This window comes from Mycteria americana, chromosome 1, assembly GCF_035582795.1.
Source record: "Mycteria americana isolate JAX WOST 10 ecotype Jacksonville Zoo and Gardens chromosome 1, USCA_MyAme_1.0, whole genome shotgun sequence".
NCBI lineage: Eukaryota > Metazoa > Chordata > Aves > Ciconiiformes > Ciconiidae > Mycteria > Mycteria americana.
In genome coordinates, this window is record NC_134365.1 from 219036663 (window position 1) to 219052517 (window position 15855).

Sequence of the window (15855 nt, forward strand, 5' to 3'; positions counted from 1 at the left end):
AGCTTAGAGACTCAGGCATTAACTAAGGCTTGCATCTGAATAGATTTTTTTTCTTAGTGTCCTGCTTTTGGCTGGGATAGAGTTACTTTTCTTTCTAGTAGCTGGTACAGTGCTGTGTTTTGGATTTAGTGTGAGAATAATGTTGATAACACACTGATGTTTTACTTGTTGCTAAGCAGTGTTTACACTGGTCAAGGACTGTTCAGCTTCCCATGCTCTGCCAGGTGCACAAGAAGCTGGGAGGGGGCACAGCCAAACTGGCCAAAGGGATATTCCATACCATATGATGTCATGCTCAGTATAGAAACTGGGGGGAGTTGGCCGGAGGGCAGTGATCGCTGCTCGAAGACTGTCTGGGTGTCAGTCGGTGGGTGGTGAGCGGTTGCATCACTTGTTTACTTTTCTTGGGTTTTGTTTCTCTCTCTCTCTCTCATTGTTTTCCTTTTCATTACAATTTATTATTATTATTATTATTATTATTATTATTATTATTATTATTATTTTGTTTTATTTTATTTCAATTATTAAACTGTTCTTATCTCAACCCACAAGTTTTCTTTTGCTCTTCCAATTCTCTCCCCCATCCCGCTGGGGGGGGAGGGTGAGCGAGCGGCTGCGTGGTGCCTGGTTGCCGGCTGGGGCTAAACCACAACACCTAGCACATATCTTAATAACTCTCAGTTCTAGCTGGAACAGAAACCACGGGGCTCTGACGAGCATGACAAAATGATGGATTGGTTTCTTTGACAGATTTCCCTAGTTTTATGAAAGGTATGTCATATCAACATTACTTGAGTGAAGAGCATCCATTCAGTGCCAAACTATTTCTGCTTTGTTTTCAGCTCTGCTCATGCATTCATGATAAGCACAGAAGTGATTCTTCACTTCTGATCTTCTTGTTTAATCTTTAGGACCAAAGAAATCAAGTCAAATTACTTTTTCTGTCCAGCAATAGGTTTTATCTAATATAGCATCAGCATTAAATGAATGTATTGTTTTGTGTTAGTAAATCAAGAAAAATACCTACACGTTGAGTTAAAAGTAAAAAAAAGGAGAAAAAAATGCAATTAGTCCTAATGCAAGTGAATTAAATGCTTTGAAATAAATGAAAATTAATTATTTTTCTGGAATATGTTGATAATATGTGAAACTAGGTGCTGCAGGGCGCATATGAGTCTAACAATGTCCATGATCAGACATGTACCAGATTAACGACTTCTCTTATACCACAATAGTTAGTTCTGTACAGGTGTAAATACCACGTTTTATCACTCAGGCTTGTTGACATCGGTTTAACGACTTAGCTGCAGTGTGGTATGGAGATGACTATTACCTGCATGGGATTGGATTGGGTTAGATTGGATTAAACTGTCTGCTGTCTGGAAGATGCTCATGAATTATGGCATAGCAGTAACGGCAATTGCATCCTCATGGACGAGGACAGCCTTGTCCCCTTCAGCTGACTTAGGAGAAAGGAGAGCTGCATACTGCAGTGAGGAGCACTCCTCAGCCCGAGGAGCTGGCCTGACTGCGGGCACATGTCTCTCCCTTGACTCCAGAGGTGTTTGGTGGATCCAACACAGGTGTGGGAGAGAGGTTGAACTGCTGGTATCTATCTGCAGCAGGAGCCCATCCAGGTGGAAGGCTGTAGCCATGTTGGGGTTTGTTTCCATCTGTCTCCACACTTCGCTGGGTAAAGAACTGGCTGGACGGCCGGGCCCAAAGAGTGGTGGTGAATGGAGTTTACTCCGGTTGGCGGCCGGTCACAAGCGGTGTTCCCCAGGGCTCGGTGTTGGGGCCAGTTCTGTTTAACATCTTTATCAGTGATCTGGACGAAGGGATCGAGTGTACTCTCAGTAAGTTTGCAGATGACACCAAGTTGTGTGGGAGTGTTGATCTGCTGGAGGGTAGGCAGGCTCTGCAGAGGGACCTGGACAGGCTGGATCGATGGGCCGAGGTCAATTGTATGAGGTTTAACAAGGCCAAGTGCAAGGTCCTGCACTTGGGCCACAGCAACCCCATGCAACGCTACAGGCTTGGGGAAGAGTGGCTGGAAAGCTGCCTGGCAGAGAAGGACCTGGGGGTGTTGGTTGACAGCCGCCTGAATATGAGCCAGCAGTGTGCCCAGGCGGCCAAGAAAGCCAATGGCATCCTGGCTTGTATCAAAAATAGCGTGGCCAGCAGGACTAGGGAAGTGATTGTGCCCCTGTACTCGGCACTGGTGAGGCCGCACCTCGAATCCTGTGTTCAGTTTTGGGCCCCCCACTACAAGAGAGACATTGAGGGGCTGGAGCGTGTCCAGAGAAGGGCAACGAAGCTGGGGAAGGGTCTGGAGCACAAGGCTGATGAGGAGCGGCTGAGGGAGCTGGGGTTGTTTAGCCTGGAGAAAAGGAGGCTGAGGGGAGACCTTATCGCTCTCTTCAACTACCTGAAAGGAGGGTGTAGGGAGGTGGGGGTCGGTCTCTTCTTCCAAGTAACAAGTGGCAGGATGAGAGCAAATGGCCTCAAGTTGCTCCAGGGGAGGTTTAGACTGGATATTAGGAAAAATTTCTTCACTGAGAGGGTTATCAAGCATTGGAACAGGCTGCCCAGGGAAGTGGTGGAGTCGCCATCCCTGGAGGTATTTAAAGGACGTTTGGATGAGGTGCTTAGAGACATGGTGTAGTGGTGGTTTTGGCAGTGTTAGGTTTATGGTTGGACTTGATGATCTTAAAGGTCTTTTCCAACCTATATGATTCTGTGATTCTGTGATTCATCCTTTGACTAAAATCCGTTTCTCTCCTTGCCAGATCACAGCTCCCTATCTCCACATAGGGGCAATAACCATCATGGTCCTCCTGTCCTGGCCCGTGGCTCTTCATGCCATCAGAGCAGATAAGAAAGGTACAGTAGCTCTGCTTCCTGCTCCCTATATGACAAAAAGCATATATCAATGTGGGAAAACAGGTGTGCAGGAGCCCTTTCCTCCCACATCTGCACTCCAGCTGGAGGTGGCTATTAGCCTCTGTGTATCCCAAGGAAATTAGGGGGGCTGGGGCTTGGGCTGTCCTGTGGCTGTCCAGGTGCGGTACTGGTTTGCATGCTCCCTTGCACAGTTTTGGCCTATACCAAGGCAGTGACCTGCCTTGAGATGGAGGAGATTAGCAGAAGTACCCACATTCTGAGTCAGGCATGGAAATTTGGTCAGCCCTCTGCGGGAGAAAGCAGCCAGTAGCAGATCTCTTGGCTGACCTTTGCTTGCAATACTCAGCTTCGCTGTCTCAGAAGGGATCTCCAGTCCAGTCAATCCACTTCAGATTAGTGCATCTCAGGAGAGGCCACCTGAGATAATGGAAAGAGCTTTTTGATCAGTTCCTAGTGTTATCCCATGGCAAGTTCTGTCTGCCTCTGAGAAGAGTGACCAGGTAGTGTAAAGGACAAGGCCAGATGCCAGGAACAACTGCAGAAGAGCCTGGCTGTGGGACTGGCTGTTTTTCTGTGACCTACTCTCTCCATATAGCCAAAATTATCTACATGACATCCATCTGCAGATGTTGATTTGTAACAAGAATCAAAGACAGAATGGGCTGGTGAAAGCATTTTTTCCCTGACCAGGATTTTTCTTAATGTACTACAGCTGGGGGAATATGCTGGGACCCTAAACATTGCAGTCCACCATGCCTAACGGACTCTCAGCTCAATACATCAGCTTGGTGTAAGCCCAAGTTCCTTCAGAGCCACCAGTACAAAGCACAGAGGGGTGGCAGTACCCATTCAAGAAAGAGATGTTGGTGCGTAGGTGCTCATTTCTCAGAGGAACTGTTTTGTTCCATGAGGTGAAGGCTCACTGGGGCTCTCAGGCAATTGCCAACAGACTCCAGAGAAGACCGTAGGTAATGAGTTGGCAAGTTTCTGACATGCAATACCCGTGCAGTCAGAGTCTGCAGAGGGTTCTGTAGGTCACACACAGAAGGTCACTGAGAGCAATCTGAATGAACCAGGGAAGTATTCACCTTAAGGGGATGTAACATAGATGAAGGAGAAAAGTTCCTCCTCTTCTTCACTGTGAGTGAAACGTTAAAATGTTGCTTGTTCTTATCTGAGTAAGAAAAAAGTTAGCATCCTTCCGTTGGGGATTGTTTTTCTACAGATGGGGGATATTTCATTGCACCACCTCTCAAGGAAAAGAAATTAAGGCCATGTCTTGCTGTAAGGCATAGTGAGATGTAATTAAAGCACAAAACCTGCAGTCCTGACTTAGACAGCCCACATCCTTGCTATGACCAGTTTGTTTTCCTGGGTTGCGTTGTTTGGAGAGAAAGTGAAAATTAGGGAAAGAAGGAATGGAAGAAGGGATGGGACAAAGCCCAACAGCTACTCAGCTGGAGGGCTGTATTAAAAGTCAAGCCGCAAGGCAAACCCGTATGTTACCACATGGATTAACTCTAGCCTTCCTCCTTCAAATTCTTTCAGTTGTTCAGGTGGTAATTGTTGGTCCATACCTGGCTATCCTTCTCTTTCTTTTCTTGATACCTCTGGGGATGTACTCTCCTTGCATCAGAGAGATGGGGACACTCGGACCAAAGCCAGCCCTCATTGGACACCGTGGAGCACCAATGGTAGGTCTGGAGAAGTTATTTTACATCATTTCTTCATCCTGTGCCATGTTACCTTCATCATCATCTCCTGTTTTTTTCCATGAAACCTGTGGAGGGTGGAAGGGGAGACATTTCCATTTGGAACTGCATGCCAAAGGCATCACTGCATGGGTTTGCTAACAAGGATAACACTGTTCCTGAGGGACAAGATGGGTTTGGTGGCTAAAATGGAAGAAAACTAACAGTAGACTTTAACAAGATAATGATGGTCCCTTAGTAAAAACTAGAGATGTTACAAAGAGACAGGAGGTACTTACAGCGTCCCCCAGAGTGTGTTTGAAAATTATCTGCTCATGTGCTTTTTTTTTTTTCAGCTGGCGCCAGAAAACACTGAGATGTCATTTCAGAAGACAATTGAACATGGTGGGGATGGTCTTGAAACCGATGTCACTATTAGGTAAGGGGAAAACATCGCATCTCACAGAATATACGCTTCTTCTTCTAAGAGTTGCCTTTGGAGACGTGCAACTCCAGGCAATTAGGTTTTACTGATGACTGGGACAGGGTCCCTCAGTTGGTGCATGATGATAGGGGCTGTAGGGCATGGTTATTCTCAGGCAAGTCAATAAGCTGCAGCTATTGGTTTAACAATCATTGTTTCTACAGTATATTTTAAATGCTTTGCAGAGTATAAAGACAAGTCCCTACCCTAGTCTGACTTCCAGGCCACAGTGAGGGTTGTATCAGGCTTACAAACCAACAGAAAATTGTGTTCAGACTTGTGACAGCATTGTCCTAATTATTAAATCTGTAATTGCCTTTGTTTGGGGACCCATTGCCATGAATTGCTAACATGCCGTGCAGGATGTGCAGTTTCGAGGCACTGAATGAGAAAAATACTAATGCTTAGATGTTCCACTAATGTAGACCTTTCTATAAGAGAAAATGTTGCCTTTCCATCGCTGTCCATTTAGACTTCAGTCCTCTGAAACACACAGAAACACTTTGGTGTCAGCAAAAAGAGATTTCAAGCATAAGTTACTAGCCATTTTTGGGGGGGCTGGCAGGTATAAATGCCACCATCTCCACTTTGCCCCTGAGGAAACTGAGGCACAGACAGACATGACTTCTCCAAGATCACCCAACAGTATTTAACCTGGAAATAGCCCGGTGTCTTGCGCCTCAGCCTTCCTCCCTATCCCACCCTCTGCACTGAGGGAGGCTGTACTGCTGCATTCACAGTGGGCCACATATTCTTCTGACCTAGCATGAGTCTGCTCATGCCATGAATGAACCCACACCCCAGGTGACCTGAATGCTTGCTCTCCAACAGCTACGATGGGATTCCTTTCCTCATGCATGACAGCACCTTGAGGAGGACAACTAACATCAAGGAGGTCTACCCCAATGACACGGCTCAAAATGCTGCGTTATTCTCCTGGGATATCCTGCAGGAGTTGAATGCTGGAACATGGTTCCTTAAGGTAAGCTGTAAAGGACTATCATCAACTCAGTGTAGAAGAGACACCAGCTGGCTACTACTTAATAGCATGAATGTTAGGAGAGGAACTACTGGTTGAACCAAAACTCAAAGAAGTCAGTAGAAATCCTTCATTTGGGGTCTCCTTGCTTTGTCCAGTTGGCCTTTAGGCTTAGGAGACCTATAACAATTGGCTGGTGGGTGTTCTTGTGGCTCCTTATCATGGCAGAAGCAGAACACATGGTCTAGAGGAAGAAGACAACAGCTACTTGTGCAAGGTGCTGTGTATAACAGTCACAGCTAACATGGTGGGACAGAGAAGCACAGCAGAGCTAGCTGTGAACTACACAATTTAGGTCCCAGAAGCAGTGTCATCACAGCCTAGGTTAATTTCCCTTGTTTCCCAGGTAGAAGAGCTAAGTAAAATAAAATATCCTCATCTACTGAGTCACCTAAAAGTCAGACTTTTTCCCTCTTAGAGATACGAGTTTTTTCATGCAGCTGACTCCCAGAGGTGACTGCCTGATTGATTTCCTTTTTTATATCTGTTTATTTCTAGGACAAACCATTTTCATGCATGGGCTCACTGTCAAGGGCAGATCAAAACCAGGCAATGAATCAGTCAATTTACAAGCTAAGTAATTTCTTGCGCCTCGCAGACAGTCAGAATAAAGTTGTGATATTTGATCTCTACCGCCCTCCAGAGAAACATCCTTACAGGAACTCGTGGATCAACAGAACCCTGGAAGTCATCCTCAACGAGTCGGGGATTAGACCCCATCTGGTAGGGTGGCCTCGCTCCTCTGTGTCCCCTTTCTTGCTCTCCAGATTGGTACTTTGGGGTCATACCCTGCATGATTTCGCTTGCATAGAGTCTGGCCCCTTGCATTTCACTTGTCGTAAGAGGCATCATTTGGAGTATAGTCACTGGGTACAAAGCGGTGTAACCCTACAGCAGCACAGGGAAATAAGGCAGTGTATATACTAGCTAATGCCTCAGTCCCCAGACGGCACCCTTTCATCATTGCAATAATTGGCAGCCCTGCCGCCCATGCTTATTTTATATATTGCATAGAAACTCCTGGCTTAAATTAAAATATATGGAGCTGGGAGCCTTCATTGCCTTCCTCCTGCCCCAGGCAATTCCCTGCTTGGGATGGATGCTAAATCCATATGGATCAGGTTACGTATCCATTGATGTCTGGGGAGTTACGCTGATTTGTATCTGCTGAAGTTCTCTTCTCCCATGCTGGGAGAATGGGAGAACAGAATATTTTCTGTTGCCTTTCCCATAAACCAAAGCTGTCTTTTCATCCATGTCAAACACCACATCTTTTGTTGGGCTGTGTGAAACGTACTCACTGATTTCAAGTTGATAAGCAAGGAACAGTGAATGCTTATTTCTTGATGAAAGCGACTTGCACGTTTTAACCCTGCATCCCAATGTTCTTTGATCGTTGAAAGAAATGCATCATTTGACAGGCTGGGTTAAACTCCTCAAGACCTTATCTTTACTGGGTTTGTGTGAAGGGCAGGGCATATGAGTAAGTCCATTGGGAATTTACCGGGTCCTCTTGTTGCCTGCAGGTCCTATGGCTGGAGAACGACATGAGGTCCTTTGTTCAGTCTGTTGCTCCTGGGTTTCAGCAGACAATGGGCAGTAAGGCCCCGGTTGAAGACCTATTGATGGACAATATTGTCAAACTGAATCTGGCCTATACTGAAATGTCCAGTGAAGATATCCGGTAGGTTGCAGTTTCAGCCCCAAGTAGAGCCGGTGGACTGCGTCTGGTGTACTTTTGCCTCATGCGTGTGGCAATGTCTCCCTCCAGTGACCAGCTCCAGGATCTATAGCATTTTGGGAAGAGCTCCTTTAGATCAAGAGACAATCTCTGTTGCATTTTGGAGGTGAAGGACTGCAGTTCACTCCTACTGTTGACCCTGTGTGTGGCCAAGAGGTGGCATATGTAATTACATCCCCCTGCCCCCAAGTCCATATTTACTTGACCAGTATCTGAGGATCTTCTGAGTAGAATAATTTCTACTCAGATTTCTTGTAGATTTGGTTTCTTGTCTTTCTCTTCATGCCATCCCCAGTCCCACCAACACTGAATCATGGAGAATGAACAACTATCTAACCTCCCGTGGTTCTTCCACAAACATCAGTGTGTGTGTGAAATGCTGTGTTAAGAGACCATCACCCTCTTGTAGCTGGTGTTTTGGAGACTTCATGTCTTGTCTCTGTTGATACCAGTACTCCATTGCTTGTGACACACTGAAAATGTCACCTCTGCAATGGAGGGCTCCACATTCATTGCAGAAGCTTCCAAAATGGTTCTCTCATATATTAAAAAAAAAAAAAAAAGAAAAAAAAGGAAAAAACAAGTCTTACCTGTCCAGCTCTCCTTTTGTAAATAAGATTTTTTTTGCTCTTTCCTGTGCACAAAAACACTGAAATCTAATCTAAAAAAAAAGAAGGAAAAAAAAGTTTAATCCTTTAGCTGAGAGTAATGTTCATGTTTTCTCAGTGATAATTTTCACAGAATTTAAAATCCTAAGTAGATCCATTTAGGTAAATCCTGGGTAGATCCTAGGTAGATTTACAAATACTGAGACTGACGATACGTTCCCTTATCATTATACAGAGAATGGTCTCACTTCATGTTAAGTCTTAATAGCTTAGAAGAACTTGACAAGTGACCAGCTGATGCTGCGAACATAACAAATATGAGTAGCCAGCTTCAAGGTGGTTTCAAACACACTATTGAGAGATTACAAACACATCATTACATTGATCCATATGGCAGAGAGGCGAGCAAAGGTTTGACCTTTTGGATGTTTTAACTGCATTTGCCTCCAGTGGATCAGGTATTCTGTATTGGCCAATTGTGAATGATTAATTATTGGCTGGTTGGCCTTCATTTCTATTCTTTATTTAGGTCCTAAAGCAAGCCTTTCCTACAGACAATTGTCGTTTCTCCTTGATTCACCTGAAAGGAAGTACTAACCTCCTTGCTTTTCTTAACAAAAGCTATTGCCTTTTGGTCTTTTAAAGGAAATATGCTGAGGCAAACATCACCACCAACTTCTATGTGGTCAATGAGCCATGGCTTTTCTCCCTGGCGTGGTGCTCTGGGGCACACTCTGTGACCACCAATGCCGTCCACACACTGAAGAATCTCAGCCAGCCACTCTTCCTCATGGTAAGTGAAAATCCTCCCCCTCCCAGGGATAGGAGGTAGGGCTGGGATGTTCATGGTTACCTTTGGAGACTATGGGCCAGTTCATGCATGGATAAAGGAGATGACTCTTTGCATGAAAAGGACTTGAGTTGAAACCTGGCTTACCTGGCACCTGTGAGCCACTCCAGGTATCACCATACCCTTCTCCTCTTTTCTCTTGGCCCAGGTGGAAGTGCCCTGCTTGTTAGGATTTGCAACTTAAACCTTGAGATGACGGAAAAGAAGTCATATTGAGACTTGTGTGGGGAGAAAGGAAGGGCCTTTGAGGGTACATGTAGCTGATGCAAGAGAATTTCCATTTCTAGGTTTTTGAAGCACTTTATTGATATCAGAAGTTCCTCATTTCCCAGGGCCTCCCACCACCCTTCTCAGACTTGGTCTGGTGCCACAAGCCCAAGGGAAAAAACCCATAGAAATAACCCTTCCTTGCTGGGAGGAGTTTTTTTCACATAATTTGTATATTTCCTATTCTGCCTTGGACAACCTGTAGGGCTAAGGAGCACCTGGGGCACTGGTCCGACCAGGGTCCCTGCAGCCTGAAGGTTACTACTTTGAATAACTGGCTTCACACTCTTGAATTAGATTTCTATGATGCTCCCATCTAGAAAACTGCAGTGTTTCTGTGCATTCTGAGGGTGGGTGGAGGTCCAGTCTAAGGATGAATCTTCAGATGCTCTTAGACTTAAAGCAGGAGCCACCCCAGATCCTCTGTGGTGTTCACTATAGGACAATTTTGCCAGTGAAAATGAGATGCCACCAGTTGACGTTAACGTTGGAGGGAAGCAGAGAGAACTAAAGGGCCTGCCTGTTCAAACAAGAGGTCCCTGTTATATTCACTGTGATGTGATCCAGTCTTCTTGGCCACCCAGCAGATCTGCTTTTATGAGAGGTGATGATTTGGCACCAACACCCACTGGAGGGGTGGCCAGTTTGAAATGCCACCAAATGCTTTAAGCACCTGAGAGATGTTACTGCACATGCACACCAGACAGCAGAATTGCCGTAGTCAAGCAGCAAGAAAGTTTGAGGAACTTTTTTGCATATCTCGGGGTCCTTGGTGGTGGACATATCCTCTGTTGTTCTCTTCCAGACTCCGCAGCAGTACAACATCATGTGGATCCTGACAGATCTGACCTCTGTGCTCCTCATCTCACTCATCTTTGCTCTGCACTGGTAACTACCAAGTTGCTAATGGCCATGCTAATCTGATCTTTTGCACCAGGTGGAGGGAAGAAGGATACTTTCAGGTGATCTGAAGGGTTAAAACTACTTTTGAGAACATTTCTTTTCCCTTCAGGAACTAGAAGAAAGCACTGAAAGTCTCCAAAAGCTTCTCTGCTGCTCCTGCTTCCTCTCATTTTCCCTTTCCGTTTTGGTAGCTCAGGCATTGTCTATTGTCAGGATTCAGTGGAGACCTGGTGGATTTACAGTAGCAACATAAACCGGTTATCAAAGCTGATGGGCTGAGAAAGGGAATGATTTTTCTATTATTACTATTTAGACACTGTTGCATTGGACTGACTTAGGAGGAAAGCTCTCAACATCAATATTTGAGCACCCCGTGTCTCTCTGTCTGCAGATGCCAGAGGCCCTGAGGAAATCCATCCTCTCAGATCAAAATATCCAAGTGTGTCACAGACACTACATTTTGTTTCCTCTCATGCCATCCGATATTGCCTCTGTTTAATAATTGGGAAATCTGGAGTTCACAGGAGAGGCTCACTCCAGCAGGTTGGGTCGGTTGGATGACGAACTTGCTCTGCCACGGTTGGATGAGGAACTTGCCTGTGTTCTTATCCCAGTGGTGACCAAGGAAAGCAGGAGGTGCTGGGCTCAGCTCTTCAGCTGGCCAGCTGTGGATGGGTGGAAGGACCAGACCAGCCAGCCCAGGGGTGTTTTCTGCAGGGGTGCTGCAGGTGACAGCAAGGGGAAACTTCGGGAAGCTGCTGGGTGAGCAGTCTGCATTGCTTGTAACCATGATTTGCTTTGGCATAGGAAAGGGTAGCAGCTCTGATTTTGCTCTGGGATGGCGGAGAAATGAATTAGTAGCAGTACGGCCAGGTGATGAACTAGCAGCTGTACAGGCATGTTTGCTGGCCATCCAGGCTTTTCCCTTCCCAAGGCAAAGTAGCTCCTTCCCTTTCTTCCCCTCTCACCCTGCCCTGCTCTCAGCAGTCCTTCCTCAGGTCCTACTTTAGCAGCTTTCACCTTGCTTTCAAGGCTGCAGGTTGCAGGGTCGTTCGCAATCACCCCTGCATCACCACCACCGTCAGACCTTCCCATGCCTGTCTCCTCCAGGGTCCTGTTCATGTTGTGTGTGCGTTTCCCAAGGCACTGCAGATGCTTCTGATCCAGTCAAATAACAACCTCTTCTGGGCTGGCATTGCAGCAAGGGCATTCAAGCCCTCCTCAGCAATGCCTGAGAGCCCTCTGTGGTCTTGTTTGTTGGGTTTATGAATGCACCAAAATCACAATTTTTAAATTTCCCTGGCTGCTTAGGAACTAGTGGCTGCAAACCTTTCTGGGGCTTTTGAGCTCTTAAATATTTCTTAGAAAACAGGGCTTAGTCACAAAGTTGCCTTCAAAATGCTGTTGCACATATGAAGTGTGAATGATTAGACATCACAGGCATGCACTGGAGTCCCTTCTCGGTAAGGACCTGAGGAAATCCCAAAATAGCAAGGCAGTTCCTGCCCTGACAAAGTAGAAAAAAGGTGTCCAGGGCACCAGGGAGCTGCGAGGGGAACCACAGCAAACGGTGGCCTCACCCAGGTGCTTTACCCCACGCAGGTGGCGAGAGCGGAGTTTCTCCTGCTGTGCCCATGATGGTGGCCCGATGCTGGAGAGCGGCACCTACAACAAGTTCAGGACAGGTGAGTAGGGCAAGGAGAGCTGGGAGCCTCATCCTGCTCAGGCCATCTCCGTGGGACCACCAGGGTCCTGATGGATGGGTTGGTGATCGGTGCCCATGTTGCGGTGAAGGATAGAGGCATCCAGGGTTGTCTCAGTAAGGGTGCAGGTGGCAGTGGTTCCTCCCCTTTGTTCAGCACTGGTGAGGCCACGTCTAGGCACTGGGTCCAGTTCAGGCTCCCCAGTACCAAACAGATGGTGACAGATGGGAGTGAGCTCAGTGGGGCCACTAAGCTGGAGGATGGGGCATTTGAGATCTGGGTTTGCACAGCAGGACAGAAAGTCAAGGGGCATCTTATCACTGCAACCATCTAATGGGAGGATGTAGAGAAGATGGAGCCAGATGCTTCTTGGATGCACAGTGACAACAGCACAAGCTGCAACCTTGGAAATTTTGACTAGATATAAAGAGAAAAAAAAGAAATCTTCCCTGTGAGGGTGGCCAGATACTGGAACAGCAGCCCAGACAGGGGGGGAATATCCACCCTCAGAGACGTTCAAAGCCCTGAGCAGCCCGATCTAATTGGCCCTGCTTCAAGCACAGGTTGGGGCAGAGACCTCCAGACATCCCCTCCAACATGAGTTACTCTGCGATGCTGTGAAAAAAGCCCAGAGGTGCTGAGCACTCTTGGGTCTGCAAGGCAGGTGGGATCGGCTGGGGACCCTCCCATGCACGAGGTTTCTGCACCCGTGGAGCTCTGTCATCGAGACAAAATGACCCAACCTGGGCTGCACACATTTTCAGCCAGGTTCTGTTTGCTCACGACGGCTGGCAAAACAACTGCAGATGTTTTGGTAGCTCACTGTGTGTCCCCTTTTCCAGAGCTCAGCGACATGCCTGCCGTCATGACCTGACAGGCAGGGAGGGGACACAGACCTGCCATCTTGATGAGGACTGGAGAGCAGACCCTTCCCTGCAATGCAAACACCAACCTGCCAAGGGGGCCAGCTGGGGGGCTCAGATCCTCCTGGTGAGGAGGAGCCATTTGCCTCTGTGACCCTGCCAGAGATGAGCACCGAGCACCTCTCCTACAGTTTTCCTCACAATCTCATGCCTGGCAGGGATCCCGGGGGTGTAGGGGAGCACAGATGGAGTTGCAGCCATGAAGAAGCTGTGCACCATGGTGAAATGCAGCAACCACATGGGAGCCACCATTTACCTCTGAGACCATTGGCATCCCACAGGGCAATCATCCTGCAATCCCTCCTGCCGTGCGTAAGCCCTCTGTTTCCACAGCTGTGCTTTACACATGCTGCAAACATCTGAGCATCCTCCAGTCCTCCTCGTTCTCAGCTGCCCACATATCTCCTGTCAGACCAGCCTCCTCTCCACACACTCCCTCCCTCCTTGCAGGTCTCCTCCCCTCCACACAAGCCCCACCACGATGGTCAAGTGCTGCTGGCTGGGTCACTAGGGTCCATACCTTTCTATAAAGCAGGCAAGGGCAGCTTAGGTTTTCCTTTTCCCCACTCTTGCCCTGCCATAGAACCTAACAGGACAGTCTTTTCCCCTTGGCTGTGGGCAAGGGCATATCTTCCCATGGGTGCTGAAGGACTTTTTCGTGCCTTGGCCATGTAGCTACTGGGACTATGGCGAGGAGTGCAACACTTTTCTTCAGAAGGACTGAGCTGCATGTGAATTGATCCCACCAAGTGTCCTGTTTGCTTTTCCCTTGGAAAGATCTGTATACCTGCTCTGCACCCTGGGATTTATTCTGATTTTCATTTCTCCCAGTGGCTCCTGGCACACAGGGGGAAGGGGGTCTATGCCCTGCTCTGCAAGGGAGATGTGAGCATCTCCCAGGTTTAAGCCATAAATTTCTACTTGAACAGATAAGAAGAACACATTTTTTGTAAATTGCAAGTGCTGTTTTAAATACATTTTAGCTCTCCTCTCCTGTTTTGTTCTTATTTCAGCAAACTGGGAAAGGGGAAGAAAATAGTAGTCTTTACCTGAATCAGGGTACAGACATTTTCTCATACATGAGCCTCATGCAGGTCAGTGTTTTTGCTAAATAAAGCTATCACAAGTGAATTGTGACAGGGAAGCATTAGGTTTCAGAGTTAGCTGTGCTGAGAAGCACTCAAACCTTTCCAAGTTGCAATTTTGGCGTATTTTGGAGGCTAGAAACACAAAAAGGCAGCATCTGCCTTTGGAAAAGGGCTAAAGGGCTGGTGGATTGGCGTAGAACAGCTCCAGATCTATGAAGCATGGGGATAGGATGCTACTGATGGTGTTAAACCTCCTCCCCATGCCCTGCATCCATAGCTGGTTCACAGTTTTTTGTGGGTACCACTCGTGGAGGTATGTGAGCAGCAAAAATAGGAGGTGGAGAGTGTGTGGGTTGAGCAGTGGTATGCACCATGGGGTCCTCAGCCTGTCCCCTGGTGTCCAGGTGAGGGACTTGGCTGGGGCAAGCTGTGGTCTTCCAGTCATGACTTTTAATATGTATTAGGAAAAGCCACCTCAATGCGCCTTCATCCATGTATCTAGCTGCTGCTTGGTCATTATGCAGTGATGTCTGCCCGTACTTACCTTCCTCATCCTCAGCAGCCTTGTCCGGTAGAGCCTGGCCAATTAGACCTGTGGTCTCCTGCAACATCTCAGCTACTATTTGCCCTGTCACATCTCAGCTACTATTTTTGCTGCTTCACAGCTAGCAGGGTCTGGCAACACCGTTAAGCACGTGGCTGGTAGTCTGACTCCCACACGCAAACTGTTCACCCAATACTTCCTACATCCAGTGATTCAGCTCAAAACTGGCCTTTGTGGAGGAACCAGCCCTTGTCTTAGAGGATAAGCAATGGAGACTCCCCAGGCCCCACTGGTTTTTACCCAAAAAGAAAAGATTTCACTTAATTTCCAGTCCGGGCATACTGATGATTTGCTCCCCATTGCTGGATACTCTCACCAGGAGTCCCACCCTGCAAGGAGAAGTCTTGTGCCCAACGAGGACCTGGGAGCCCTGAGCCTACCCTTCCCCATGGAGACACCACCACAACCGCGCAGTGCAGAACAGCCTCCCACAAAACACTTGATGCTTTTTAATTAGAGTATATCACTTGGACATATGTTTTTCATGTTACATCGTTTGGTGTGAATACAAAGAGGCCAGCAGACGCTAATACATATGACACACAGGCACACGCACACAGAGTCCCGGAACCCCCCAAAACGGTGGGGTGCGTGGGAGGCTGACAGAACTGTGAGTGGAGGGACAAGGGTGGTGGCAGGGGAAAGTTGGCCCAGGACAGTGCTGGAAAACATTGCTATGCTGCATCATCTACCGAGCGTGCTGTGGGAGGTAGGGTTGGCTGGAAACTCACGAAAGCAGTGGTGGTGGTGGGGATGATGGGAACGTGTCTAAGGACAGGTGGGATCCCTGGGACAGCTGGATCATGGCAGCTGGGGAGGGGAGAGAAGCATCAGAGATGGATGGTGGGAAGGCAGCTTGGCTCCCAACGTAGCCTTGGCTGGTGTAACCATGCTCCCATCACCAGAGTGCCTTGAGTAGGGGGACGGTGGAGGAAGGTGATCTCCTAGCAGCCCTGTCTGGCTGGTGGATGTCTCCATGCAGCATCTCATTCGCTTTGGTGGAGGAACCAAGGTCCCAAGTCACTGCTGCATCCCAGTCAGATGTCATGG

The 15855-nt window shown here is 47.5% G+C and overlaps 1 protein-coding gene across 1 annotated transcript in view; it reads left to right on the forward strand.

Moving 5' to 3' along the window:
* GDPD4 (glycerophosphodiester phosphodiesterase domain containing 4) overlaps positions 1-14034 on the forward strand; it is a 39982-nt gene extending 25948 nt beyond the window's left edge. Inside the window, exons 7-16 of the mRNA XM_075492034.1 lie at positions 2790-2883; positions 4453-4598; positions 4952-5034; positions 5911-6061; positions 6617-6841; positions 7645-7802; positions 9113-9260; positions 10390-10472; positions 12090-12172; positions 13033-14034. Coding sequence (XP_075348149.1) covers positions 2790-2883; positions 4453-4598; positions 4952-5034; positions 5911-6061; positions 6617-6841; positions 7645-7802; positions 9113-9260; positions 10390-10472; positions 12090-12172; positions 13033-13064 — 1203 coding nt within the window. The 3' untranslated portion in view covers positions 13065-14034. The remainder of the gene's footprint in view (positions 1-2789; positions 2884-4452; positions 4599-4951; positions 5035-5910; positions 6062-6616; positions 6842-7644; positions 7803-9112; positions 9261-10389; positions 10473-12089; positions 12173-13032) is intronic.
* The last annotated feature ends 1821 nt before the right edge of the window (positions 14035-15855 follow it).